This window comes from Doryrhamphus excisus, linkage group LG16, assembly GCF_037039965.1.
Source record: "Doryrhamphus excisus strain RoL-2023G ecotype Guam linkage group LG16, RoL_Dexc_Guam_v1.1, whole genome shotgun sequence".
Lineage (NCBI taxonomy): Eukaryota > Metazoa > Chordata > Actinopteri > Syngnathiformes > Syngnathidae > Doryrhamphus > Doryrhamphus excisus.
In genome coordinates this window covers 14,507,997-14,534,751 of record NC_136372.1, presented here as the reverse complement: position 1 = coordinate 14,534,751, position 26,755 = coordinate 14,507,997, and the positions used below count along the sequence as shown (strand labels likewise).

Here is a 26,755-nt window from a genome sequence, read left to right as displayed (position 1 = left end):
TGAAATTTGAATGTTTTATGTATGGGGATCTCTGCTTTGTTCTCCCAATGAGGACCTCCACCTGTTTCTGATGATTTGAGCCAGAGCCTGTCCCTTTCAAGAGGCTGATCCCTCCTGATCTCTTTGATGTAACCTGACCTTACAGTCCCAACTAGCGGGACTCGACGATCGTGGACGGACCGTCGACAACAGCATGTGCGCATCAACGCTTAACAGCCGTGCAGGGACGGATGATGGAGGCGTGTGAGCGGAACCGGCGTCAGGGTGCTGCTCGCTTGTGTCTGAACGTCGGACAGGCAACGGTCACATGATCAATGCTGCCAGCACTGACTTAAGCAGTAAAACCTGTGGATCTGCGAGGGCACATGCAACTGATCGGAGATGAAAGACTTTGATCGGCTTTGACTTTCACAGGAGGCCTGGTGTTGGAACGGGGGGGGGGGGGGGCTACAAGGGGAGGGGGAGAGGGCACAGGGGCACTTCTAAAGGGACGGCAATCAGAACAGCTGGGTCATTTTCAAATGACCTAATTCCGGGATTAATCCATTCAGGCTTGTATGCTTAAATTTTCGTCCACGCTACAAGTAGACGATGAACGACAGGAGCCAGAGAACATTAACGCAATAAGTTTGAAATAAGAACAGCATCTGCAGCTCACACTTATGACTTACTCGGGTCAGAAGACCGGGGGCATCCCTTCATGGTAGCGTATTTGTCAGAAGCCAGCCTCCATCTGCGAGCGATTTCAGGGTTACATATTTGGGGATGAGGCGTGATAAAAACAGAGGTACGGGGTCAAAGTGACTCGAGTCAATCTGTGACAGAGTCTGTCCGTCTTTGGCTGTAATCTATACAAGCATCTGGTTTAAGTTCCCCGGTGAATACCTACGACCCTGCTGGTCATTCCATATCCGTTCTTACCTGGATTACGAGACCTCCACGTCATCAGTTAAAATGTTCTGGGTTTCTTTTTTGCGGCTTTACAATTACCGTTCCTGTGAAGGTATTTGCTCAATTTTGCTAGCTAAAGATAAAAGCTAAAACACATAGTCTCACAAATACAGACAAAAGATACTTATACGAGCACCCGCACAAAAAAGGACTAACGTGACAACTGAGTATGCATATGACAGCTTGATTCCCCTTGATGCCTCAGCGAACAAACAAAAGCAGAAACACCATGAAAGCGGTTCAAGGAAGGGCAGAGACAAAAGCTGATTGGTCCAGGACTCCAGCCTCGTACACAATCTTGAGTGTATAAAAGGCCGGGCAGGGAACAGACGGGTGCTTTTTTGCAATAAGACCCGCTTACTTGTAGGCATACAGGGACTGCAGATAAGCCCGGACGTCTGTATTAGGTATTGTTGTCAGGAATAAACAATGTGGTTCTCATTCTATAATTTGGTTCTTTAAGATTCCCTTATCCTCTATTCGAAACCCATGTAGAGTCCTCAGGGGGAGGATTTCTACACCTGACATGACTTTATAACTAGAATTGCTACCACATGACATGTTTCAACCAACCTGAAAAGGAAATGCAATTTTTTTTCTCCAGTGTTCAATCACTGCTACATCATAAACATGTCAAAAGATAACTGCTCAATATTTCAGTTAATTAAAAATCGTGGCAAAATATGCCAGAGATAACTATCATGATGGTTTAGACACCATGTGATTTTTATATAGATTTCTGGTTACGTGGAATAATATAGCTGCATAACTATAGTCTAAGGCGGCACGGCGGTCGAGTGGTTAGCACGCAGACCTCACAGCTAGGAGACCAAGGTTCAATTCCACCCTCGGCCATCTCTGCATGTTCTTCCCGTGCATGCGTGGGTTTTCTCCGGGTACTCCGGTTTCCTCCCACATTCCAAAAACATGCTAGGTTAATTAACGACTCCAAATTGTCCATAGGTATGAATGTGAGTGTGAATGGTTGTTTGTCTATATGTGCCCTGTGATTGGCTGGCCACCAGTCCAGGGTGTACCCCGCCTCTCGCCCAAAGACAGCTGGGATAGGCTCCAGCCCCCCCCCCGCGATCCTCGTGAGGAAAAGCGGTAGAAAATGAATGAATGAACTATAGTCTAGCTTCTTGCTTTGCAGCTGCTGTGTGTTAGAAGCTAACGCTACTTAACACACGTGATTGTGGTGGTACAGTATTTCCAGGATTAGAAAATACCAAATGTTATAATTTTATTATAAGTTAAATAAAAGATCATTGTAAAAATCTCTGAGATATGGTAAAATTTCACTTATATTCATTCATCACAGCCCTAAATGGCACAAAATGTCCCAGAAGCTCTAGCTGATGACGTGTGGTTAAAATGTTTAGCTTTTACACGTGCTTGGCTTGTGAACCGAATACTTGTCCTTAAAATGAAAGGTTGCTCTGGGGTGGGGGGGGGGGGGCACCTGTAACGAGACGTTCTTGTGTTTGGAGTTCGCTGCCCCCGTCGGAAAGGGATGCTCTGCTCGTCTTAAAATATACAGTAACTCCAGGAAAAAAGTTTGGAGAGAGACTGATGTAGGAGGGATGATGGGAGAGGAGGCGGGGGGGGGGGGGGGGGAGAAAAAGAGTGATGGTTGCTTTGATCTTTGGAGGCCCTGTCTGAATTGAAAAAGAGAAGAAGAAGAAAAAAACATGGAGTCACTACAGTAGGAGCTTGAACGAGTAAATGAAATCTTTAAACTTTGAAGTGAGCGATCCAAATGTGAATATTCATATTTAGAGAGCAGTGCATGTTAAATAGCTGTACAAAAGATGCTTATTCTCACTTCATAAATTGGCGTTGGAATGGGAAATGGGCATTTCAAGGCCAATAAAAGCCACCACATCAAATAAAACATCATGGATCAAAAGGAAGCCTTTTTCTCCCCCCTCCTCTCTCTCTTCAATAAATTAAAAAAAAAGAGGGTGGGGGTAGTGGTGTTGGTCTGCCACGCTTGATCGTGCCCTGAGTCCTGCCCCACCACTGCGATTGGCTGGACGGACACCCAAGGGGGGAAAGTTTGAATAAAATACAAGAGAATGGCACCAGTGTGGAGTGGTGGAGCAACGCTTTCGAACGGCTGATCCCTTCAGGACTTTTGCATTAAAAAAAAAGTTGCAGAAATCGAACCGTCTCCTTTCCAATCAATCTTCAACGAGACGTTGCATTTTTTTTTTTACAAAAAGGACGATTAAATATGACAGCTTCTCGCATCGCTTCATCACTTTTACTCCTGGTGCTGATGCAGTCCGTACCCGGCTTTTGCGCGCGGAGGTTCCGGGGTGGCCGCAATCCGCAACCGCGACGCGCGCCGCCTCCTCCCACGTATCGGTCGGCGAACAACCGGGGCGACACCACGGAGAGTTTCCCGCTGGATTTCACCGCCGTGGAGGAGAACATGGATAACTTCATGACTCAAGTCAAGAACCTGGCGCAGTCTCTGTATCCGTGCTCGGCGCAGAAGCTCGACCATGACATGAGGCTGAACTTTCTGGAGAACGCGTCAGTCACCTGCAACGACGGAAGCCCTGCAGGGTATGTTTTTGCACAATTACCCCGAAAAGTTTGATATAGTGCAAAAAAAATTCTCCATGGTTGCAGACAAAATAATAATAAAGTGTCACGTGATCATTAAAACATATTTTAAAACTGTTGAATTGGGTGTTCAAACAAGTAAACAAGGTTAAGTCCTTAGTGTTCATTCCATTAATATAGACAGAAAAGTAACATTCCTGATTTTCCAATGCAGTTTTTTTTCCCAAAAGAGCCATCTTTTGGGAAATCCATAAAGCAAAACAATAACTAAAGATAGATTAGGATGGCATAAACATGTATCTTAAGTTAATAAAATTGTTTATTTATGTGATAACCTATTTTTAATCCAATTTGTGGCACTTCATTCATCAAAAAACAAGGGATTGTGACTGTGTTAAAATGATATAAAAAAATGTAGCAAGTGCAATAATTGCCGATAATACTTTTTAATAAACAGCAATGATGTCTGATCCATGCTCTTTATGGATTTAACAATATAATTCCTTATGACCCCTCCCGAAGTGGCTGCCTATAAGAGATGCAATGGTGCAAAAGCTCTAAGCTCCATCTACTGGCAGATGGCCGTGAATTCTCCCGTTCAACTGTTGTCATTTAAAAAAAGATGCTAATCCATCCAGCGTGCATTAACAGACGAATAAAATAGTGTGGGATTCGTCTCGCAGAATTCGATCTCAGCACTTGTTGGTTTGCTTTTGGGAGTAGCACACAGGGCGCACTGCACTGTCCTTGGCATACAGTTACTATAATAGTATACGGTCATTAAATGCAGCCAAAATGTATGAGTCAGCGTCTGAGCAATGTGAATTCTATGTAGTCACACTGAAACGTGCTTGGCCATCGCTTGAGCTTAGTCATCGGTAGTCGACACACCCATGATTATTTGTGTCATTTTATTGGGGGGAAAATAGTCACTTTTCGCATGGAATTTGTTTGTGTGTTGAGTGTGAGTGATTGATTAAGGCAATCAGTTTCGTCATTGGTGTTGCCGTGAGGTCACTGCTGAAGAATGATGACCTCAAAAAAAAATTTTTTTTTTTGACTATATCGTCCATGCAGTGTAAGCCGGATAGGGGCTTAGTAGATAGTATGCCACCTTCCAGTGCAGTGATTTCACATTGTTGTACCCATTTGTGTTTCAAAGATAGGAATCAACAAAGCAGCAGGATGCTAACCGTTTAAGATAAAGCAAGTGATGTCAGTTCACGCTTATACGCCATCACTGATAAAAAATGGAAAAAGCATTACTTCACTTGGTCTGCAAGTTCCAAAATATAACAAAAGTGGCGGGACTGAAAGTCATTTAAGTGCATTTGACGTGACGTTATTTTGTATTATTTTGGTCTCTCAGGTTTTACCTGAAAGAATCCCGAGGAAGCAGACGTTGGTTGATATTCCTGGAGGGTAAGTTCAAGAGATTTTAATGAAACTGCGCTTTCCTTATGTCAAATTCTGGCACTTCTGTATAAAAACCAACCAACTAAATGCAATACAGACTAAATACAAACCCTTCTGTTGACTTTCCAGGCGGTTGGTACTGCTTCAACAAAGAGAACTGCGACAGCCGATACGAGACTATGAGGAGGCTAATGAGCTCGTCCAAGTGGCCTCAAACTAAAACAGGTAAGACTCAACCAAAGATGTACCGCTTCTGCAAGCTCACAGGGCCATGTTTGCACCCCTGACTTAAAAAAATGGTTCTAAGGTTCCAATAGTAAGGTCAATCAATGAGTTTTTAGAGTGACCAATGTTGAGCTCTCAAGTTTGTACCGATTTGCTCTTGGAAAAATCTCAAAGATAGATGACTATGAATCCATGCAGGAATGTTACCGTTCCAAATATTATTTTGTTGAAAAGTCCTTGGAAAGTTGACTTCTTTTTTGGGATGTCCCTAAGGTATTTTAGGTTGTGATTTTCCTAAGAAAGATACGTAATAAATAACTCCAAAACTTTGAACAGTTCTGGCAGGTCAGTAACTAATTGTAAATTTTTGTGTAATCCTGCTCAATACCTGGCAGACGTTAAAAAAAATGGAGCGCTCCTTGACAACCAACATAATGCAACTGTAGCGTAAGTCGACCTGGCGCCCACTGCTGCAAGACCCTGGACGCCTGGGTCTTTCATTGCGGTGTAATAACTGTAATCCAATGCGGTAATGATGGCAACATGGAAGAGGATGTGTCTGGGAGTGTGCCGGAATGGCTAATGATAACATGTTGATCTGTCTGTGCAGGCACCGGGATCCTGTCTCCACTGCCTGAGGAAAACCCTCACTGGTGGAATGCCAACATGGTGTACGTTGGACTCTCGCGTTTATGTGTTTTATTCTTCAAAAATTACAGGGATCGTCTTTTAAGCATCCCGTGACTTTTAATATTGTGTGCCAAAGGTTTATCCCGTACTGCTCCAGCGACGCGTGGAGTGGCGCCACCGCCAAAACAGAGCACAGTAAGTCATCGTTGTCGGATGATCCAAATCATTGCATGCACATGTGAAAAGGGGGAAAAAAACAAAAAGAATAATTCTACGCGTTCTCTCTCGGTTGTGAGCAGGTGGCTACGCTTTTATGGGCTCGCTGATCATTCAAGAGGTCGTAAAAACCTTGCTTAAAAAGGGTCTGGACAACGCCAAGGTTCTGCTTCTGGCCGGGAGCAGGTATGCTCAAGTACAATGTCGCAAATGTGGTTACAGTTTAATAAATGGAATATAATCACCTGTGCAATGCAGTGCTGGTGGGACAGGGGTCCTGCTGAATGTGGACCGAGTGTCGGAGCTTCTGGAGGGACTCGGACACACCGGGATACAAGTGCGGGGCCTCTCGGATTCTGGCTGGTTTCTGGACAACAAGCAATATGACTTTACCGACTGCGTGGATGCGGTCAGCTGTGCCCCCACCGAGACCATCAAGAGAGGAATCAAGTATGCATACATAATTGGGAGGATTTCCGAAAACCAGGGGTTTTCAAAGTGTGGCTCCCGTCAGAGTATATAAACACATCTGGGGCCTTATCCTAGCCCCCAAACCCCACTTATGGGGTTTCTGCTTACCCCAGATTGTGTTCACTCCTTAACTGAAGAGTTTCTCTTGATTTTTCTCAAGCTGCTGCGCCACTTTGAAAACCCCTGTACTCCACGACACAAACATCAACAGCAGACACAACAGTACCAATGAACACAATTCATTCATTCATTTTCTACCGCTTTTTCCTCAAGAGGGTCGCGGGGGTGCTGGAGCCTATCCCAGCTGTCTTCGGGCGAGAGGCAGGGTACACCCGGGACTGGTCGCCAGCCAATCACAGGGCACATATAGACAAACAACCATTCACACTCACATTCATACCTATGGACAATTTGGAGTCGCCAATTAACCTAGCATGTTTTTGGAATGTGGGAGGAAACCGGAGTACCTGGAGAAACATGCAAACTCCACACAGAGATGGCCGAGGGTGGAATTGAACCCTGGTCCTCCTAGCTGTGAGGTCTGTGCGCTAACCACTAGACCGCCGTGCTGCCTATGAACACAATTGCCATGCTAATTGTTGCCGGGCAGAATTAATTGTGCTCCGTGAAAAGCTCAGTGAAAAATAGTACAAGCCAATCACAACAAGGAAATTACTCCAAAGCAGCACTACAGGGATTAGGAGTTTTAATCACTACATTGTAGTAAAGAGTAACACGTTTTTAGTACTCAAGCGCCATCTAGTGGGTTTGGTGGTGTACTACCAACAAACTGATCGATTTTGTGTTACTCCTTACCAGGTACTGGGGAGGAGTGGTGCCAGAGAGGTGCAAACAAGCCCACGAAGGAGAGGAGTGGAACTGTTTCTTTGGCTACAGAGTCTTCCCAACTATAAAAAGTATGCTTTTGCACTAATTCAAAGTTTTATATCCATAGAATCAGTCTGTTACTGTAGAGATCTCCTTGTGAATACTTCATTCTCTTGTTTCAGGTCCGGTTTTTGTGGTCCAGTGGCTGTTTGACGAAGCCCAGTTGACTGTGGACAATGTTCAGTTGACAGGTCAACCAGTACAGGAAGGCCAGTGGCGTTATATCCAAAATCTTGGCATTGAGCTAAGGAACACTCTTAAAGATGTCCCGTAAGTTAACTATCTGTATTTTGGCACAAGTAGAATCAAATGAGGATTTTAACCATTTGCCTTCTCTTCTTTTTAGGGCTATGTTTGCCCCCGCATGCCTCTCACATGAAGTTATTATAAGAAAGTGAGTGTAAGAATTGGTCACTAAACTTGACAAACTGAATACTTGTGAGTTGACAGCGCCCTCTTGTGTTATGTTTCAGTTACTGGACCGACGTGCAGGTCAAAGGCACGTCCTTGCCCCGGGCTCTGCACTGCTGGGACCGCAGCCTCCATGACAACAGGAACAACAAAGCCCCGCCTAAAGGCTGCCCGGTGCATTTGATCGACAGCTGCCCGTGGCCGCACTGCAACCCCACTTGCCCCACCATCCGAGACCAGTTCACGGGCCAGGAGATGAATGTCATTCAGTTTCTTATGCACATGGGCTTTGATGTGCAGAAGATGGCCCAGCAGCAGGGCATGGACCCCAGTAAGCTACTAGGCATGCTTAGCAGCGGCAGCTAAAGGGAACCGGATGACGGCGACAAAACACACCTACAGTATGTTCAAGCTAAAGCCCGAGTAGGGTTGTGACTGGGTTTTTTTGTTTTTTTTTGGGGCCAGTAACCATACCTGATACCTCCGACCACCTTCTCTAGCTAGTCTATAACCCTTCTGATCTACTGTTTACTGTTTTTTTTTTTACGAACCTCAACATCAAAAACAGGGCTTATACATATAACCTATAAACCTTCCCTCGTAAGTCACTACTGGTCACAAGTACTGGGGCTCCGGATGAGGCATAACTACAGTATTTGCTACTCAACTCGGAATCTTGGAATCCAGTTTTAAGGAAGCTACCACAGATTGAAATTAGCCGAAAACGGTGCCCTATTGTCTCCTGTTGACTTGACAACTGTAGTGTTTCAGTGTTTTGATGATCTACACACACACCAGAGTGCCATTTAAAGTGCCCCCCCCCCAAAAAAAAACATACTGTAGTCATATAAGGTACTTTTATCAATCCTCAGATCAATGCAATGAGCATCTAAAGGGAGACAAATGTCTATTGTACATTGTTTAGAGTATTTGTATAGATTCTTTCAAGTGTTCACGACTCCATTCTTATATTTCATAATAGAGATCACCTTTTAATATAATGGCAATGCTGTATGTAATGATGTCTTTATAAGCGATGTCAACCGAAGGAAACGGTATTACTAATTGTAATTTTATTCTGTAACATATTTTTTAAACAGGAGAAACTACATCGGTTATTTACATATTTATTTTGCTATGTAAATCATATTTATAAGTGCTATTTTTTTTTTTGCAGAGAAGTGATTCTTTGTCAATTGTAAATACATGGTTGGGTTTTTTTTTCTCTTTGTGTTGACTGCATATCTTTGTATCAGACCAAAAAGAAAAGACACATTACATACGTACAAAGGAATGCTGTCTTGTTATTTTTCCTCGGTTCACATCTATGGAATGAACTAAAATCCATCTAATTCCGATTATTCAAGGTTCGGTCTCAGGGGCTAAGTAGGGAGCCCAGACTTCCTCTAGGCAGATCCTAAGGCGTTCCCTGGGCAGTTGATAGGCAAAGTCTATCCAATGTGTCCTGGGTCTTGCCTGAGGCTTCCTACCAATCGGATATGATCCTGCGGTTCTACTACAGACGAGTTCTTCTCACCTAATCTTGAAGGGGAAGCCTGGCCACCCTACAGAGAAAACTCATTTTGGTTTGTATCCGCAATGTTTTCCTATTGTCCTTGCTCTATGAACTAAAATATGAGGTAGAATTCCCATACATTAAAACAGGACTCATCCATCCTGGAGGCATACCCCTCTCTTTGGGCGAGAGGCAGGATATACCCTGGACCGGACCATTCCCACTCACACTCATACCTATGGACAATTTGGAGTCGCTAATTCACCTAACGGGTGGCACGGCGGTCTAGTGGTTAGCGCACAGACCTCAGAGGAGGACCAGGGTTCAATTCCACCCTCGGCCATCTCTGTGTGGAGTTTGCATGTTTTCTCCGGGTACTCTTGTTTCCTCCCACATTCCAAAAACATGCTAGGTTAATTGGCGACTCCAAATTGTCCATCGGTATGTGAGTGTGAATGGTTGTTTGTCTATATGTGCCTTGTGATTGGCTGGCGACCAGTCCAGGGTGTACCTCGCCAGTAGAAAATGGATGAATAATTCACCTAACATGCACGTTTTTGTAATGTGGGAGGAAACCCACCGGGAGAACATGCAAACTCTACACAGAGATGCCCAAGCGGAGAATCGAACTCAAGTCGGACCAGTCGATCTCCTAACTGTATGGCCTACATTACATTCAATTCAATTAATAAGCGCAGATTTCATATACTGTATGTCCTGAGCAGGAAAAATTTACAACAGATTAAAAAAAAATGTCTGAACAATAGTCATGATTTTTGCTCAGCACACTAATATCACACTTTGGTAAGTATTTTGGGTAACACCTAATCCATGTTCACTTCCTTCTCAGAAGCACAGCTAAAATCTACCATTGCTTCTGTGTAATTTCACCGTTGGATCACTGCGTAATGGCTGTCTCTAATAGGCGCCTTAGCCTTGCGCCCTGTCATTACACGGTGTATAAATGCCACTTTCTTCAAGAAGGAGCCTCTGACTCAGCCTCTCTGGGTGCTCCCCCTAGAAAGACGACTCCCTGACTGCCCACCGCATGTAGCCTCCCACCCAACTGTGGAATATGGAGCTCCTATTTATAGCGCCACCGGGGCCTGTAACCTTGGGCAAGGCTGCGACTTTCATTTAAAGAGCCGTCCCAAGCAATCCAGTTACACTCAAGAGAGGAAAGAGACGACGACCAAGTGCAGTACAAGAGGCTAAAGATCACAAATAGACACAATAATTACAAGACGGAGCGTTTTGAATGGATAGATATGGGCTACAATGAAGATACTACATGCCAAGGAAATTGACTGACAGGACAAGAAACACGTCCACCTGTTGGGTACTGAGAACCATTGATGGACGACTGATATGGATATGACTTGAGGACTGTCGCTAAAATCCACTGGAAAACTCAAAATTTCCAAGGACGTATGGCACGGATTTGAGTAAGACTGCTTAACTATTCTCTTGGAGATGGACTCGAACAGTAATTTATAAAAGGACACTAAACATACCTTGTTCTAAAGCTTCAATCAGTAATTGCTATGGTCAGCTCTGGGAATTACAGACCTTTGTAATTAAGGAGTATTTCTAAAAAAACAAATAAAGAGGTTAAGGATATCCGGGAATTTTGATACTCCTAAACAATGGATGCCCACGGAGGACACTACCTCAACAAAGACGCCGTGTTGTCACCCCTCGGTGCGGCCCGAATGTGTCAGCTGCTGTTTGGCTGCACCATAATCGCCCTAGTGTCCCACAGCGCAGGCTACAGCGCCACCTACGGACACTTCTGCATGTTTGTGTGGTGCTTTTGCTTCATCGTCACGCTCATCGTGTTCAGTCTGGACATTACGAGACTCCACAGTTGCATGCCGATCTCGTGGGATAATTTCACGGTGGCTTTCGCCATGCTGGCGACACTCATGTACATCACCGCTTCTGTGGTGTACCCGGTTTACTTCCTCGATGTGGAGTGCTCGGACGACGGCTGCGAGGAACAAGCCTACCGAATTGCTGTGACTGTGATCTCGAGTCTCTGTTGTTTCCCTTATGGCGCCGAAGTGTTCATAACTCGGGCGAAACCCGGTGCTGTGGTCGGGTACATGGCAACCGTGTCTGGTCTACTCAAAGTGATCCAGGGATTTGTGGCTTGTATTATTTTTGGAGCGCTGGACAATTACAGCGAGTACAGCAACTACATAGCCACCCAGTACTGCGTTGTGGTGTACAGCTTATGCTTCGCAGTCACCGTCTTTGTGGTCATAGTGACAATATCCGGAAGGTCCTCTGCCCTGCGGTTCCCGTTTGATCGCTTTGTTGTCATCTACACTTTCATGGCTGTGATCCTCTACCTCAGCACCGCACTGATATGGCCCATCTTCAGCTTCGACAAGAAGTACAGCTCTACTGATCGTCCCGAGAACTGTCCACGTGGAGAATGTCCCTGGGATAGCAAGCTGGTCATTGCTGTGTTCTCCAATGTCAACCTTATTCTTTATTTTGCTGATCTGATCTACTCCCAGAAAATCCGTTTTGTCACCAATACTGCAGTCTGAAAAACATCTGTTAGTGTCAATATTTTTTAATAAACAGAAACTGTGCTGTGCTAAATTATCTGATCTCAGCAAATATGTCCACCTACGGAGACGACGCTGGGTAGTTTCATACAAGACTGTTGCTTTGTAATGATGAGAATATCAGTATTACGTCAGACATACAGTATAAACAACTGTGTATGAACTATGCATTTAATGGTTAAAACGTATTTCATACACTATATTATATATACATTATACAGTATATTTGACAGCTTGCACTGAGTATTGTGTTGCACTCCTGCAGCCCAATTTCTCCTATCACCGTATTGACCAAAACTCAAGACAGTAGTTTTTCCGCCTCGGAAAAAAAACATCTTATATTTGTCTTCTATAGATTTATACATGCAAACTTAAAGGTGGCACCAAACTCAGTCAGAGCTTTTATTCCTGTCACTCACACACACCAGTGACGTGAAGAATTTTTTTTCTCCAAAAACAGGGCTAGAAAGTGGGGTGTCATTGCTTTTGCTCTCATCCACTGAATGTTTTTGTGTATTTCTGAATGCAAAACGTTGTCAACAGTATTAATTTGATTGTTATAATGTATACGTACAATCATATTTCTGTAGTAGGATATATTTAAATGCAAATAAATTACTCAGAGGTTTGTTTAGCTGTTGTTTCTCTATCCATGTTTATATCTTCAACTGTTTTTACAGGCTTTTAAACCAGGTATAATTCAGGGGCAGATGGTAAAGAACATTAAGTTACTTGTTTATGTTGCAACTGAGAGAAACATCACATTGTACATTATAAGAAGAATAACTCGGGGATTTTTAGACAATGGATAGTTGGATATTGTACTAAGGAGCAAAACGCTTCCTGTGTACAAGTTCCTTTTCTGGTTGTATGATTAGTATTATGATTACATTATTCAAAAAAAAAAATCGTGGTAAGGAATATCATATGAGTGCAATACTGATTAAGCATTATGCAGAAAGTGGCTAGCAAAATATAAAGGAAGGGAGTTAGCTTAGAATTGAGTTAGCCGGGGAGTGTTTGACTCATGTCAGCGGTGATTTAAAGGTTTAATAGGGCAAAAATGTCAATTTCTGTGTGATTTAATACATACATATACTGACATTGTTATGTTGTTTTGGGACACATGAACCCAACAAAGTGTCCACATTGTATCATGGCGGAATGTTAGCAAAACACTGTTCAGCTTCAAAGTTTCTTAACCCTTCCAAACGTTAATTAATCTCGACAATTAACCAAGAATTGTATTCTTTTTACTTACTGCTTTGTTTTGTAGGACAACATTAAAGTTGTCTTTCGGAAATTTCGCCAGTAGATGTTAGCATCGAGCCATCAGGCCGGAACGTGTGTTTCTTCCCTGTGGCATTAAACTGATGCAACTGGTTTGCTTGCCTTTTAAAGAGCCCGCCCTTGGTTTATCCACGTAAAAGTGATTGGTTTGTTAGTTATCACGTTGCCAAAACATGCAAATTCATTGGCTCTCGTGCCTGCCAGTCAAATGTTCCACCCTCAAAGAAAGTACAAGTACAGTCGCTACGTTGAAAGTGTTAAAAGTATTTCTGCTGGGTTAACTTCTGCATTTCGGGATTTCGTCTTTATATTTGTAAGTCTGCCTCTCTTTATTAATGCTGTTTACAATGTGTAATGTTTTTGACATGTTTTAACTCTGGAATACAACAGTACGGGTTTGTTTACAACTTTAACATCGGTGTCAAATGTCATTAATAGCTAACGCTGTATGGTTGTTGGGGGTTTTACTCACAAAAACTCACAAAAAAAGAGAAGACAAAAGTATAGTTTCCATTATATATTGTTATTGTGTAGGAGGTTTGCATACCTTAAGTCCAGGGTTATTCAACAAGTGGCCCTAAGGCTAATTCTTGACAGTTGACAAGAGTTGAGCTAAAAAAAAAAAAAAAGCAGATTCTTAAAAACTAGCTATTTAAAATAGAATATTTTGGAGTCTTATTTGGACGTATTGATATTAGTGTATTTATTCCTTGCTAGATAAAGTACATGTCATTGACTACAGTACAGTACATGTCATGTCATTGACTCAGCAATTTATTGCATGCTAGCATGGAAGTGAAATAGGCTGTCCATCAAAGGTTTAAGACACTTAATATATTCATTCATTCATTCATTTTCTACCGCTTTTTCCTCACGAGGGTCGCAGAGGGTGCTGGAGCCTATCCCAGTCCAGGGTGGACTGGTCGCCAGCCAATCACAGGGCACATATAGACAAACAACCATTCACACTCACACTCATACCAATTTGGAGGCGTCAATTAACCTAGCATGTTTTTGGAATATGGGAGGAAACCGGATTACCCGTAGAAAACCCACGCATGTACGGGAAGAACATGCAAACTCCACATAGAGATGGCCGAGTGTGGAATTGAACCCTGGTCTCCTAGCTGTGAGGCCCGCACGCACATATTTTTCTCATTAGATTACAACTTTTATTAATGTTTTGACTTTGCTGTTGTCTTTTAGGGCTGCACGGCGGTCATGTGGTTAGCGCGCAGACCTCACAGCTAGGAGACCCCGGGTGTGGAATTGAACCCTGGTCTCCTAGCTGTGAGGCCCGCACGCACATACTTTTATTAATGTTTTGACTTTGCTGTTGTCTTTTAGGGCTGCACAGCGGTCATGTGGTTAGCGCGCAGACCTCACAGCTAGGAGACCCCGGGTGTGGAATTGAACCCTGGTCTCCTAGCTGTGATTCTAAGCCGAAATTCATACCAATATACATAATTCTGCGCATAGTCCTACTAGTGGGACTTGAACCTTTTCATTATTTGTTCTCTTCGGACAGCCCTATACCTTTGAATGTGTATGTCATTGTCGTGGTTAAAAAGGGTATCCATTGGCAGGTAGAATGAGCGTGGGCTTCATAGGAGCGGGCCAGGTGGCCCATGCTCTGGTGCGAGGTTTCACAGCTGCAGGTATGTTTCACCTCCACCGTTCACATTTGATTTGTGCTGATTGCATTCAGACGCTACCTTAACACGTTTATCTTTGTAATCAGGTGTAATTGCCAGTCACAAAATCACAGCCAGTTCCCCAGACACAGATCTCCCAACAGTCCAGGGACTGCGGGTGTGTACATTCATACAGTATGAGCCCATTGTGGTGAAGCTTGTTTAGTAAATGATATCATGTCAATGTGTGCAGAAATTAGGTGTGCATTTCACAACCAGCAACAAGGAGACGGTAAACAAGAGCGACGTCCTTTTCCTGGCGGTGAAGCCTCATATTATTCCTTTTGTACTCGACGAGATCGGACCGGACATCGAGGATCGTCACCTGATTGTGTCCTGTGCCGCAGGTGTCACCATCGGCTCCATAGAGAAGGCAAGTCGCAAAGCAGGTTTAAGTCCATTATATGCAACTCAAATACTAATTAGTGTATCCGTTTGCAGAAGCTACTGCAGTACCGCGCGAATCCAAAGGTGATGCGTTGCATGACCAACACTCCGGTGGTTGTGCGTGAAGGGGCTACTGTGTACGCCACGGGTACCCATGCAGAGGTGGAGGATGGAAAGCTCTTAGAGCAGCTGATGGCCAGTGTCGGATACTGTACGGAGGTGGAGGAGGACCTGATTGACGCCGTAACGGGCCTGAGTGGCAGTGGACCAGCTTATGTGAGTCACGTTATTGATTTTAGACATAGCAATCAGGTTCTTAAATCCGAGGCCTCTTCCTTCCCCTTATGTTTACATGTGACTGAACAGTCAGGTGTTACCAATTTGTGTATGAGAATTGATAGACAACTGTTTACATGTCTGTGCGAATGGACAGACAAACGTATATCTGTATGTACATGATGCATGTGTGTGACTCGACAGTTGTTTACATTATTTATGTGAATGGATAGCTGTCTGTGTGTGTGTCTGAATAAACAGAAATGCATCTATATTGTGTGTGAATTGACAAACATGTCTACATTATGTTTTTTTACGTGAACAGACAGACAAATGTTCACGGAAAGAGATGTTTACATGCGTACGTGTGTATTAACAGACAAATGTTTGTTTACATAATGTGTATAATTTAAAAAAATCAGATTTCTAATAATTTCAAGTGTAATCCACACTAACCCCGACTGCGGTCTTCCAGGCATTCACGGCTGTGGATGCGCTTGCTGATGGAGGTGTGAAAATGGGCCTGCCCAGGAGACTCGCTGTACGCCTCGGAGCCCAAGCCATGATGGTATGTGCATCATGGCTTGTACATTATTTATGTGTGAATAACATCTTGTGTGTACAGTATAGTACAACTTTTATGAACTTTATAATAATGTGCACCTAAGCTAGCAGGCACACCACTGTTATAGCCACCCTACTTTGCTCTGCATCCAATGTATATTAACAAGGGTTAATATTAGGGATGAGCGAGTACACCGCTATCTGTATCTATATCTGTTCACTCATCAAAATCATCTGAATCTATATCTGTACCCGGAATGGGTGGGTCATAAACCGGAAATGGGCAGGGCTTAAATCTGTGCGTTATTTTAAGTCTGAAATTCACATGGATTGATCAGAGGTGGGGGCGGCACGGCGGTCGAGTGGTTAGTGCATGCGTGGGATTTCTGCGGGTACTGCGGTTTCCTCCCACATTCCAAAAACATGCTAGGTTAATTGGTGCAATGAATCGCACACACAATGAAACTAAAATAAAGTAAAATTATTCCAACAACATGCATGCCAGGTTAATTGGCGACTCCAAATCGTCCATAGGTATGAATGTGAGTGTGAATGGTTGTTTGTCTATATGTGCCCTGTGATTGGCTGGCCACCAGTCCAGGGTGTACCACGCCTCTCGCCCAAAAAATGCTGGGATAGGCTCCAGCACCCCCGCGACCCTTGTGAGGAAAAAGCGATAGAAAATGAATGAATCAATGAATGATCAGAGGTGGTGTACTATGTATGTGCGTAAGTCATCTGTCAGACTTTTTAGTATCAACTCTTCTCCAAATTTCATTTTTTTTGTATCTACTTTATGCTTTTTTTAAATAGGTTTTTCCAGTTTTATTTTCAAATGAGTCTATCCATGCTGTGTTGTCAAAGCACAATCACAAAAAGGACCCGCGTTATAAGCAAACAAGCATACAAGCTTCCACAGTGGTGCACACACACCAGGTTGAGAAGGTGCACACCAGCGGCAAGCCTCTTGTGAGGATTACACAATAAATGCATGACGAAATAAACACTTGAACATGAGTGGGACAGTACTTATGAGGAGGTGTATTCGTTTCATCCTAGTACCCAGCAAAAAAACATTATCCATAACTGATACTCGTTGCCTAGAAATAGTACTAGTACTTTAGCCAAAAAACACACTTGCGGCACAGGGGCCACTGAATTTCTGCCGCATGTTCTGCCCCCCAGCACAGTGGTTAATTGTGCCCGTCAGACCAAATCATGTGACTACATTATCTTGCATAATATTATGTTAATCACTTGTCATATTTCTTATTACTGAAGCGACTCAGATGAGTGACCAGACCTTGTATAGTTTTTCCCTAATACCCCAGCATGTGGTTTTGCATTAAGGTTAAATTCAAGCACCCTTCAAATTCTGGATGCTGTTGCCTAAGTCCAGCAGAGAAAAGTCACCTGACACAAACGTCGTAATTAGCACTCAGCTGATACGATGTCTGATCTCCTTTTGTGGTTTTTGCCCTCAAAGGGGGCAGCTCGAATGCTGCTGGACTCGGAGCAGCACCCCGGGCAGCTCAAAGACAACGTGTGCTCACCTGGGGGAGCCACCATTCACGCCCTACACGTGATGGAAAGCGGCGGATTCCGCAGCCTCCTCATTAACGCCGTGGAGGCGTCCTGCGTTAGGACGAGGTAACCGAAACAAACAAAAACAGCAGATTGTGTATTTTTGTTTTTGTCGAAAGTTCAAGCGTGTTCGTTTCAAGGGAGCTTCAGTCATTGGCAGACCAGGAGAACATCTCTCCAGCGGCCATCAAGAAGACAACGCTGGACAAAGTAATGCAGCAGCCAGGAGTGACCGTGGAGGCGGTTGGAGTCAGATCACGCGGGATTAGCATCTTCAACAATAACAAACCAAAAATGAAGAACTGATGATGTTAGGTTGTGGAAGCATTTTGAAATCAAAAGACAAATAGCACGATACCGACATATTTTTAACACGTTATTCTTAAATGGGTGTTTTGAGAAGAAATTATCAATATTTATGCACGTTTATGGGGTGTGGGGGGGACGTCACAGTAAACAAGCATGGTGAGAATATCCAATGTTACAACTCCTGAAAGAGACATTGATGTACTTACCGCTACATTACTGCGCTGACCTGTATGGAAATACTGCAAATATATCTAGTATATGAACTTTACAGTGTCAGGTCTCCTTAATATTCCCATTTTTGCACCCATTTTGAGGTTGTTTTTATCAAGCAGTACCTAAAAATATTAGCATGTGAAGAATTGGTTCCAATTGGTTCGGGGTACACCCTGGACTGGTGGCCAGCCAATCACAGGGCACATATAGACAAACAACCATTCACACTCACACTCTTACTTAACCTAGCATGCATGTTGTTGAAATAATTTTACTTTATTTTACTTTTATTGTTGTGTGAGATTCATTGCTGTATGCCCCCCCCCACCCAAGTGCACATTCATTCATTTTCTGTGTACACCCTAGACTGGTGGCCAGCCAATCACAGGGCACATATAGACAAACAACCATTCACACTCACATTCATATTAACCTAGCATGTTTTTGGAATGTGGGAGGAAACCTGGAGTACCCGGAGAGTACACAGGGAGAACATGCCAACTCCACACAGAGATGGCCGAGGTTGGGATTGAACCCTGGTCTCCTATTTGTGAGGTCTAGTAGATAAACTTTACAGCGTCAGGTCTCCTTAATATTCCCGTTTTTGCACCCCTCGGCTCGCATTTGAGGTTGTTTTTATCAAGCAGTACCTAAAATATTAGCATGTAAAGGATATCTCGGAGAATTGGTTCCAGAACCAACCATGATAAGGGAATTTCAGTAAACTACCGGTTCCTAAGGATTCTGATTCTTTTCATAACAATTTGAATACCTCACAGAAAATGACACTATATCAACATTTTTGGGCTTTAAAGTCTTCATTCTTCAACTTTTCATCACTTTAGCAAAACATTCATTCATTCATTTTCTACCGCTTTTTCCTCACGAGGGTCGCGGGGGTGCTGGAGCCTATCCCAGCTGTCTTCGGGCTAGAGGCGGGGTACACCCTGGACTAGTCGCCAGCCAATCACAGGGCACATATAGACAAACAACCATTCACACTCACATTCATACCTATGGACAATTTGGAGTCGCTAATTAACCTAGCATGTTTTTGGAATGTGGGAGGAAACCGGAGTACCCGGAGAAAACCCATGCATGCACAGGGAGAACATGCAAACTCCACACAGAGATGGCCGAGGGTGGAATTGAACCCTGGTCTCCTACTAGCTTTTAGCAAAACATAGCTTACTCAAACTCATTATGCCTCGAATGGTCACCCTTGTATGAATTTGGAAAATGGACCATTAGGCAAGTGGGTGGGACTTAACCGCTGGAAGAGAAGTACTGATTCACCTGAAAGGTTCACCTTTGCGTTTATTAACGTCATCGTCATAAATCATATTCATTACAACAATCATAGATTGAGCAACTTGACCTGCGTTGCACTTGATTGAACTTGAAACTCATTCATTCATTTTCTACCGCTTATCCTCACGAGGGTCGCGGCGGGGGGTGCTGGAGCCTATCCCAGCTGTCTTCGGGCGAAAGGCACCGTACACCCTGGACTGGTGGCCAGCCAATCACAGGGCACATACAGACAAACAACCATTCACACTCACATTCATACCTATGGACTATTTGGAGTCGGCAATTAACCTAGCATGCATGTTGTTGGAATAATTTTACTTTATTTTAGTTTTATTGTGTGCGAGACACATTTTTGTACTTTGTATGGAAAATGTTGTAATAGAATTATTCCTATCCTCACGAGGGTCGCGGGGGGCCGGCCAATCACAGGGCACATACAGACAAACAACCATTCACACTCACATTCATACCTATGGACAATTTGGAGTCGCCAATTAACCTAGCATGTTTTTGGAATGTGGGAGGAAACCGGAGTACCCGGAGAAAACCCACACATGCACGGGGGAGAACATGCAAACTCCACACAGAGATGGCCGAGGGTGGAATTGAACTCGGGTCTCCTAGCTGTGAGGTCTGCGTGCTAACTACTCGAACACCATGCAGCCTGAACTTAAAAGTGTATTCAAGAGTCAAATAGCACGTTGAGTACTACAAATGTGTACATTTGAGCCTGCAGTAAAATGAAAGCCTCCCGTGACGTACCTGACAGTTCACTGACACTCCACCCCCATGCGTACTACCTTAGATGCCCTCCTTTTCCAGATATGTGTGCTATGTTTGATTACGAAATCTCACTGTTCACCTTCATTCAAAACAACACTTGTTATTAAGTCCTTAAAACAAAAAGGTCATTGTAAGAAAACTCGAAATCCGATTTACGTTCCGTTTTACAAAAAATCACAAATATCGAAATGTGTTATTGTGACTGGTTTGATTTCAGTAATTACTGAAATTCTGTGTCAGAGACACTGAACAAAATAGCTTGGTGTAGTGACTGGATTTATTATATATAATAAGTACCAGCAGTGTAATAAAACTTGAAAATGCTTCAGGAAAAGAACTGAGGACAAAAATTACGACTCACTCTTTGCTCCCGGCACGAGAAAGTACACGACATTTATGGCTTCCGTGTGTGCAAGTACACACCGAATGTGCCCACGTGGTCACACCCTTCTCCATTTGTACAGACGATATACAGAGCTTCTCACCAAACTTATAACCGTCTCCTACAAACCATATTAATAATATATGAAAGGGATATAAGTATATTAAATAACCTTAAATGTTCATTTATCATTTTCATTGATTCATTGGTTATTGGATGTCTACATTTATGTCTAAATGTGCAGCTTTTTGGTACAGATTGACTCTGACTGACTGTCTCCATTGGTGGTATTGTACAGTATTTGTTTTTGAACCCTAAAAATTCCCATATTATATCACGGAAATACAAAACACTGAGTTAATCCCTTTTTTTTCCCACCGGTCAAATGTTCATTAACCTTGACAATATTTTTTTTTACTTCATGTTTTGTAGAACATCGTTAAAGTTTTGCAGTACTTCCCTGCGGCATAAAACTGATGTAACTGGTTTTGCCCTGTTAAGAACCTTACCTTACCTTGGGTTATTATGTATCCTCAGATAGTCTTCAGGTACCACAGTATAAAAGGCCACCTCCTATGTACTGTAAGTATTTCTCTCGTGATCATCACCATATTTGTAAGTATGACTTTCTTGGTAGCTTATGTTTGTAATGAATACTTTCAGTCCAAGGTTATTCATAATGCCCCACAGGTCTGATACTTCCTGGGACTGGACTATTGTTTTTGGTAGTAGCTCCTTCAAATCAGCAGAGTGTTTCTGTCCTATAGGATCTTTGTTTTATTATTTTCTTAAAAATACATCAGTGTGCTCCTGTCATATGGGGGGAGTAGGTGGGGGTTGCTGGCAGACGTTACTTAAGAGTATTAGTGCTACTCAAATGAAGGCCATTTGAGTACTGTTGTAGTTTTTTTGGACACCTAAAAGACACCATTCATACATTTTCTACTGTTTATCCTCACGAGGGTCGCATGGGGTGCTGGAGCCTATCCCAGCTGTCTTCGGGCGAGAGGCGGGGTACACCCTGGACTGGTGGCCAGCCAATCGCAGGGCACATATAGACAAACAACCATTCACACTCACATTCATACCTATGGACAATTTGGAGTCGCCAATTAACCTAGCATGCATGTTGTTGGAATAATTTTACTTTATTTTAGTTTTATTGTGTGTGAGATTCATTCTTGTACGCCCCCCCCCAAGTGCACATTCATTCATTTTCTACCATTTCCTCCCACATTCCAAAAACATGCTAGGTTAATTGGCGACTCCAAATTGTCCATAGGTATGAATGTGAGTGTGAATGGTTGTTTGTCTATATGTGCCCTGTGATTGGCTGTGCCAACAGTCCAGGGTGTACCGCGCCTCTTGCCCAAAGACAGCTGGGATAGGCTCCAGCATACCCATGACTCTCGTGAGGAAAAGTGGTAGAAAATGAATGTGTTGGATCTTAGGGAGGTTCTAAGTAGAGCTTCAAAATCCAAACCAAGCGAGACCAAAAAAACTGACTCAGCAATTTATTGCAGGCAAGCATGGAAGTGAAATCAACTGATCAAATTTCATAGTGGGACTTGAACCTTTGAATGTATATGTCATTGTCGTGGTTAAAAAGGGTGTCCATTGGCAGGTAGAATGAGCGTGGGCTTCATAGGAGCGGGCCAGGTGGCCCATGCTCTGGTGCGAGGTTTCACAGCTGCAGGTATGTTTCACCTCCACCGTTCACATTTGATTTGTGCTGATTGCATTCAGACGCTACCTTAACACGTTTATCTTTGTAATCAGGTGTAATTGCCAGTCACAAAATCACAGCCAGTTCCCCAGACACAGATCTCCCAACAGTCCAGGGACTGCGGGTGTGTACATTCATACAGTATGAGCCCATTGTGGTGAAGCTTGTTTAGTAAATGATATCATGTCAATGTGTGCAGAAATTAGGTGTGCATTTCACAACCAGCAACAAAGAGACGGTAAACAAGAGCGACGTCCTTTTCCTGGCGGTGAAGCCTCATATTATTCCTTTTGTACTCGACGAGATCGGACCGGACATCGAGGATCGTCACCTGATTGTGTCCTGTGCCGCAGGTGTCACCATCAACTCCATAGAGAAGGCAAGTTGATGATGTTTGAGTTGGTCACCCGTTCAGACACAGTCTCAAGTTCTTCATTAATTCATTCATTCATTTTCTACCGCTTTTCCTCACGAGTGTCGCGGGGGTGCTGGAGCCTATCCCAGCTGCCTTTGGGCGAGAGGCGGGGTACACCCTGAACTGGTGGCCAGCCAATCACAGGGCACATATAGACAAACAACCATTCACACTCACATTCATACCTATGGACAATTTGGAGCCACCAATTAACCTAGCATGCATGTTGGAATAATTTTACTTTATTTTAGTTTTATTGTGTGTGACATTCATTGTTGTTGTACGTCCCCTCCAAGTGCACATTCATTCATTTTCTACCGTTTATCCTCACGAGGGTCATGGGTATGCTGGAGCCTATCCCAGCTGTCTTCGGGCGAGAGGTGGGGTACACCCTGGACTAGTGGCCAGCCAATCACAGGCCACATATAGACAAACAACCATTCACACTCACATTCATACCTATGGACAATTTGAAGTCACCAATTAACCTAGCATGTTTTTGGAATGTGGGAGGAAACCGGAGTACCCTGAAAAAACCCACGCATGCACGGGGAGAACATGCAAAATCCACACAGAGATGGCCGAGGGTGGAATTGAACCCTCGTCTCCTAGCTGTGAGGTCTGCGCGCTAACCACTCGACCGCCGTGCCACCCGTCCGAAAAATTAAATAATTAAAAAAATATAAAAATCCAAAAATTGTTACAACTATAATGATGAAAAATTAATTTTGAAATAATTGAAATAATTTTACTTTATTTTAGTTTTATTGTGTGCAACATTCATTGTTGTTGTACATCCCCCCAAGTGCACATTGATTCATTTTCTACTGCTTATCCTCACGAGAGTCATGGGTATGCTGGAGCCTATCCCAGCTGTCTTCAGGCGAGAGGCGGGGTACACCCTGGACTGGTGGCCAGCCAATCACAGGGCACATATAGACAAACAACCATTCACACTCACATTCATACCTATGGACAATTTGGAGTCGTCAATTAACCTAGCATGTTTTTGGAATGTGGGAGGAAACCAGAGTACCCGGAAAAAACCCACGCATGCACGGGGAGAACATGCAAACGCCACACAGAGATGGTGGAATTGAACCCTGGTCTCCAAATAAAATAAAAAAAAAGTCGCTAATCAGGTTTAAGTCCATTATATGCAACTCAAATACTAATTAGTGTATCCGTTTGCAGAAGCTACTGCAGTACCGCGCGAATCCAAAGGTGATGCGTTGCATGACCAACACTCCGGTGGTCGTACGTGAAGGGGCTACCGTGTATGCCACGGGTACCCATGCAGAGGTGGAGGATGGAAAGCTCTTAAAGCAGCTGATGGCCAGTGTCGGATTCTGTACTGAGGTAGAGGAGGACCTGATTGACGCCGTAACGGGCCTGAGTGGCAGTGGACCAGCTTATGTGAGTCACGTTATTGATTTTAGGTTCCTAAATCCGAGGCCTCTTTTAAACCCTTCCTTCCCCTTATGTTTACGTGTGACTGGACAGTCAGGGTTTCACATTGGGTGTATATAAGTGCATGTTTACATCCACTGTATGTGCATTATGTGAATGGATAAACAGCTGTTTACATGTTTGTGTGTGAATGGACAGACAGGCGTTCACATGTGTGGATAGACAAACTGAATTTTTAAATAAAGATTTCAAATTATTTTAGGTGTAATAATTTCAATGAAAAAAACAAACATGCTCACCCCAATTTATCCCTGATTGTGGTCTTCCAGGCATTCACAGCTGCAGATGCCCTTGCTGATGGAGGTGTGAAAATGGGCCTTCCCAGGAGACTCGCTGAACGTGTCGGAGCCCAAGCCATGTTGGTATGTGCATAACAGCTAGCGTCTTTTCCTCTCAGACAACTAAATTTTTGCGCATCAATCAATCAATCAAGATACCCGACACCAACAACATGATTAGCGCTATGCTGATACAATCTCTGGATCTTCTTGTCTCAAAGGGGGCAGCTCGAATGCTTCTGGACTCGGAGGAACACCCCGCAATGTTTAAGGACAAAGTGTGCACACCAGGTGGCGCCACCATTCACGCCATGCACGTATTGGAAAGCGGCGGTTTCCGCAGCCTCCTCATCAACGCTGTGGAGGCCTCCTGCTCCAGGGCGAAGGAACTACAAAAACTTAAGAGCTGATTGTGTATTTTTCATGATTAAAGTTATATTGTGTGCTTCAGTCATTGGGTTTGACAATGAAAACAATAAAAACTGTTTTGATTGGACAGTGTGTTACACATCCTGTTTGGAGGTGGAAGCAATTTGATATTTTTTTTATTTGGTTATACCAAAAAATTATCAATATTTTGGGTTTATGGTGAGAATCTATGCAAACTATCTTCTGTTTTGAAGCTCTACTTGGAAGCTCCTTATCATTCATTCATTTTCTACCGCTTATCCTCACAAGGGTCATGGGGCTGCTGGAGCCTATCCCAGCTGTCTTCGGGCGAGAGGCGGGGTACACCCTGGACTGGTGGGCAGCCAATCACAGGGCACATATAGACAAACAACCATTCACACTCACATTCATACCTATGGACAATTTGGAGTCGCTAATTAACCTAGCATGCATGTTGTTGGAATAATTTTACTTTATTTTAGTTTTATTGTGTTCGAGATTCATTGTTGTACGTCCCCCCAAGTGCACATTCATTCATTCATTTTCTACCGCTTATCCTCACAAGGGTCATGGGTATGCTGGAGCCTATCCCAGTTGTCTTCGGGTGAGAGGCGGGGTACACCCTGGACTGGTGGCCAGCCAATCACAGGGCACATATAGACAAACAACCATTCACACTCACATTCATACCTATGGACAATTTGGAGTCGCTAATTAACCTAGCATGCATGTTGTTGGAATAATTTTACTTTATTTTAGTTTTATTGTGTTCGAGATTCATTGTTGTACGTCCCCCCAAGTGCACATTCATTCATTCATTTTCTACCGCTTATCCTCACAAGGGTCATGGGTATGCTGGAGCCTATCCCAGTTGTCTTCGGGTGAGAGGCGGGGTACACCCTGGACTGGTGGCCAGCCAATCACAGGGCACATATAGACAAACAACCATTCACACTCACATTCATACCTATGGACAATTTGGAGTCGCCAATTAACCTAGCATGCATGTTGTTGGAATAATTTTACTTTATTTTAGTTTTATTGTGTGCGAGATTCATTGTTGTACGTCCCCCCACAAGTGCACATTCATTCATTCATTCATTCATTTTCTACCGCTTATCCTCACAAGGGTCATGGGTATGCTGGAGCCTATCCCAGCTGTCTTCGGGTGAGAGGCGGGGTACACCATGGACTGGTTGCCAGCCAATAGACAAACAACCATTCACAGCTATGGACAATTTGGAGTCGCCAATTAACCTAGCATGTTTTTGGAATGTGGGAGGAAACCAGAGTTTCCTAGCTGTGAGGTCTACGCGCTAACCACTCGTCCGCCGTGCAGCCAATCAGCTCCAAAAAGAAGGCAGTGGACCAGTTTATGTAAGTCACTTCATTGATGTGAAGTGACTTCCTATGTTTACATTAGGTGTATATGAATACCCACCACCTTTACCCATATTAGCTGAGTGGTACAGAGGCATATTTCCTCTCAGACTACCAATGAATTTCTGCCGCATGTTCTGCCCCCAGCACAGTGGTTAATTGTGCCCGTCAGACCAAATCATGTGGCTACATTATCTTGCATAATATTATGTTAATCACTTGTCATATTGCTTGTTACTGAAGCGACTCAATTGAGTGAGCAGACCTTGAATAGTTTCCTTATAGATGCACCTTCTTCATACGGCAGCATAAAGGTCAAATTCAAGCACCCTTCAAATTCTGGACGCTGTTGCCTAAGTCCAGCAGAGAAAAGTCACCCGACACAAACGACGTAATTAGCACTCAGCTGATACGATCTGTGGATTT

At 43.6% G+C, this 26,755-nt stretch overlaps 4 protein-coding genes and 1 long non-coding RNA gene across 11 annotated transcripts in view; 4 read left to right on the top strand and 1 right to left on the bottom strand.

Moving 5' to 3' along the window:
* The window catches only part of LOC131103121 (uncharacterized), a 64,394-nt gene extending 51,116 nt beyond the window's left edge, over positions 1–13,278 (bottom strand). For 3 of the 7 annotated variants that reach the window (XR_013629939.1, XR_013629941.1, XR_013629940.1), the window contains exons 1-2: positions 13,139–13,278; positions 6,258–6,379 (exon numbers count right to left, since the gene is read on the bottom strand). This is a non-coding gene — a long non-coding RNA (uncharacterized LOC131103121). Of the gene's footprint in view, positions 1–2,552; positions 2,610–2,731; positions 3,519–5,625; positions 5,945–6,257; positions 6,380–13,138 lie in introns of those variants that run through there. The other 4 variants (XR_013629943.1, XR_013629944.1, XR_013629942.1 and 1 more) reach the window with 4 other exon arrangements.
* Positions 3,005–9,066, top strand: notum1a (notum, palmitoleoyl-protein carboxylesterase a). The gene is made up of 11 exons (XM_058049063.2): positions 3,005–3,525; positions 4,895–4,947; positions 5,071–5,166; positions 5,777–5,837; positions 5,933–5,991; positions 6,096–6,198; positions 6,271–6,462; positions 7,303–7,400; positions 7,494–7,641; positions 7,718–7,765; positions 7,845–9,066. Exons 1-11 carry the CDS (start codon positions 3,188–3,190, stop codon positions 8,146–8,148), a joined length of 1,500 nt encoding a protein of 499 aa, XP_057905046.1. The 5' UTR covers positions 3,005–3,187; the 3' UTR covers positions 8,149–9,066.
* myadml2 (myeloid associated differentiation marker like 2) lies at positions 10,488–11,935 on the top strand. The gene has a single exon (XM_058049065.2). It carries the CDS (start codon positions 10,945–10,947, stop codon positions 11,854–11,856), a length of 912 nt encoding a protein of 303 aa, XP_057905048.2. The 5' UTR covers positions 10,488–10,944; the 3' UTR covers positions 11,857–11,935.
* A 92-nt stretch (positions 13,279–13,370) lies between the features above and the next one.
* Positions 13,371–18,245, top strand: LOC131102947 (pyrroline-5-carboxylate reductase 1, mitochondrial-like). Its single transcript, XM_058048648.2, has 8 exons — positions 13,371–13,480; positions 14,754–14,825; positions 14,909–14,979; positions 15,055–15,234; positions 15,303–15,524; positions 16,000–16,092; positions 17,575–17,738; positions 17,813–18,245. The coding sequence occupies exons 2-8, from the start codon at positions 14,759–14,761 to the stop codon at positions 17,976–17,978; spliced, it is 963 nt and encodes a 320-aa protein (XP_057904631.2). The 5' UTR covers positions 13,371–13,480; positions 14,754–14,758; the 3' UTR covers positions 17,979–18,245.
* Positions 18,246–22,077: 3,832 nt separating this feature from the next.
* On the top strand, positions 22,078–25,004 carry LOC131102948 (pyrroline-5-carboxylate reductase 1, mitochondrial-like). Its single transcript, XM_058048652.2, has 6 exons — positions 22,078–22,366; positions 22,450–22,520; positions 22,596–22,775; positions 24,006–24,227; positions 24,551–24,643; positions 24,781–25,004. Exons 1-6 carry the CDS (start codon positions 22,300–22,302, stop codon positions 24,967–24,969), a joined length of 822 nt encoding a protein of 273 aa, XP_057904635.2. The 5' UTR covers positions 22,078–22,299; the 3' UTR covers positions 24,970–25,004.
* The last annotated feature ends 1,751 nt before the right edge of the window (positions 25,005–26,755 follow it).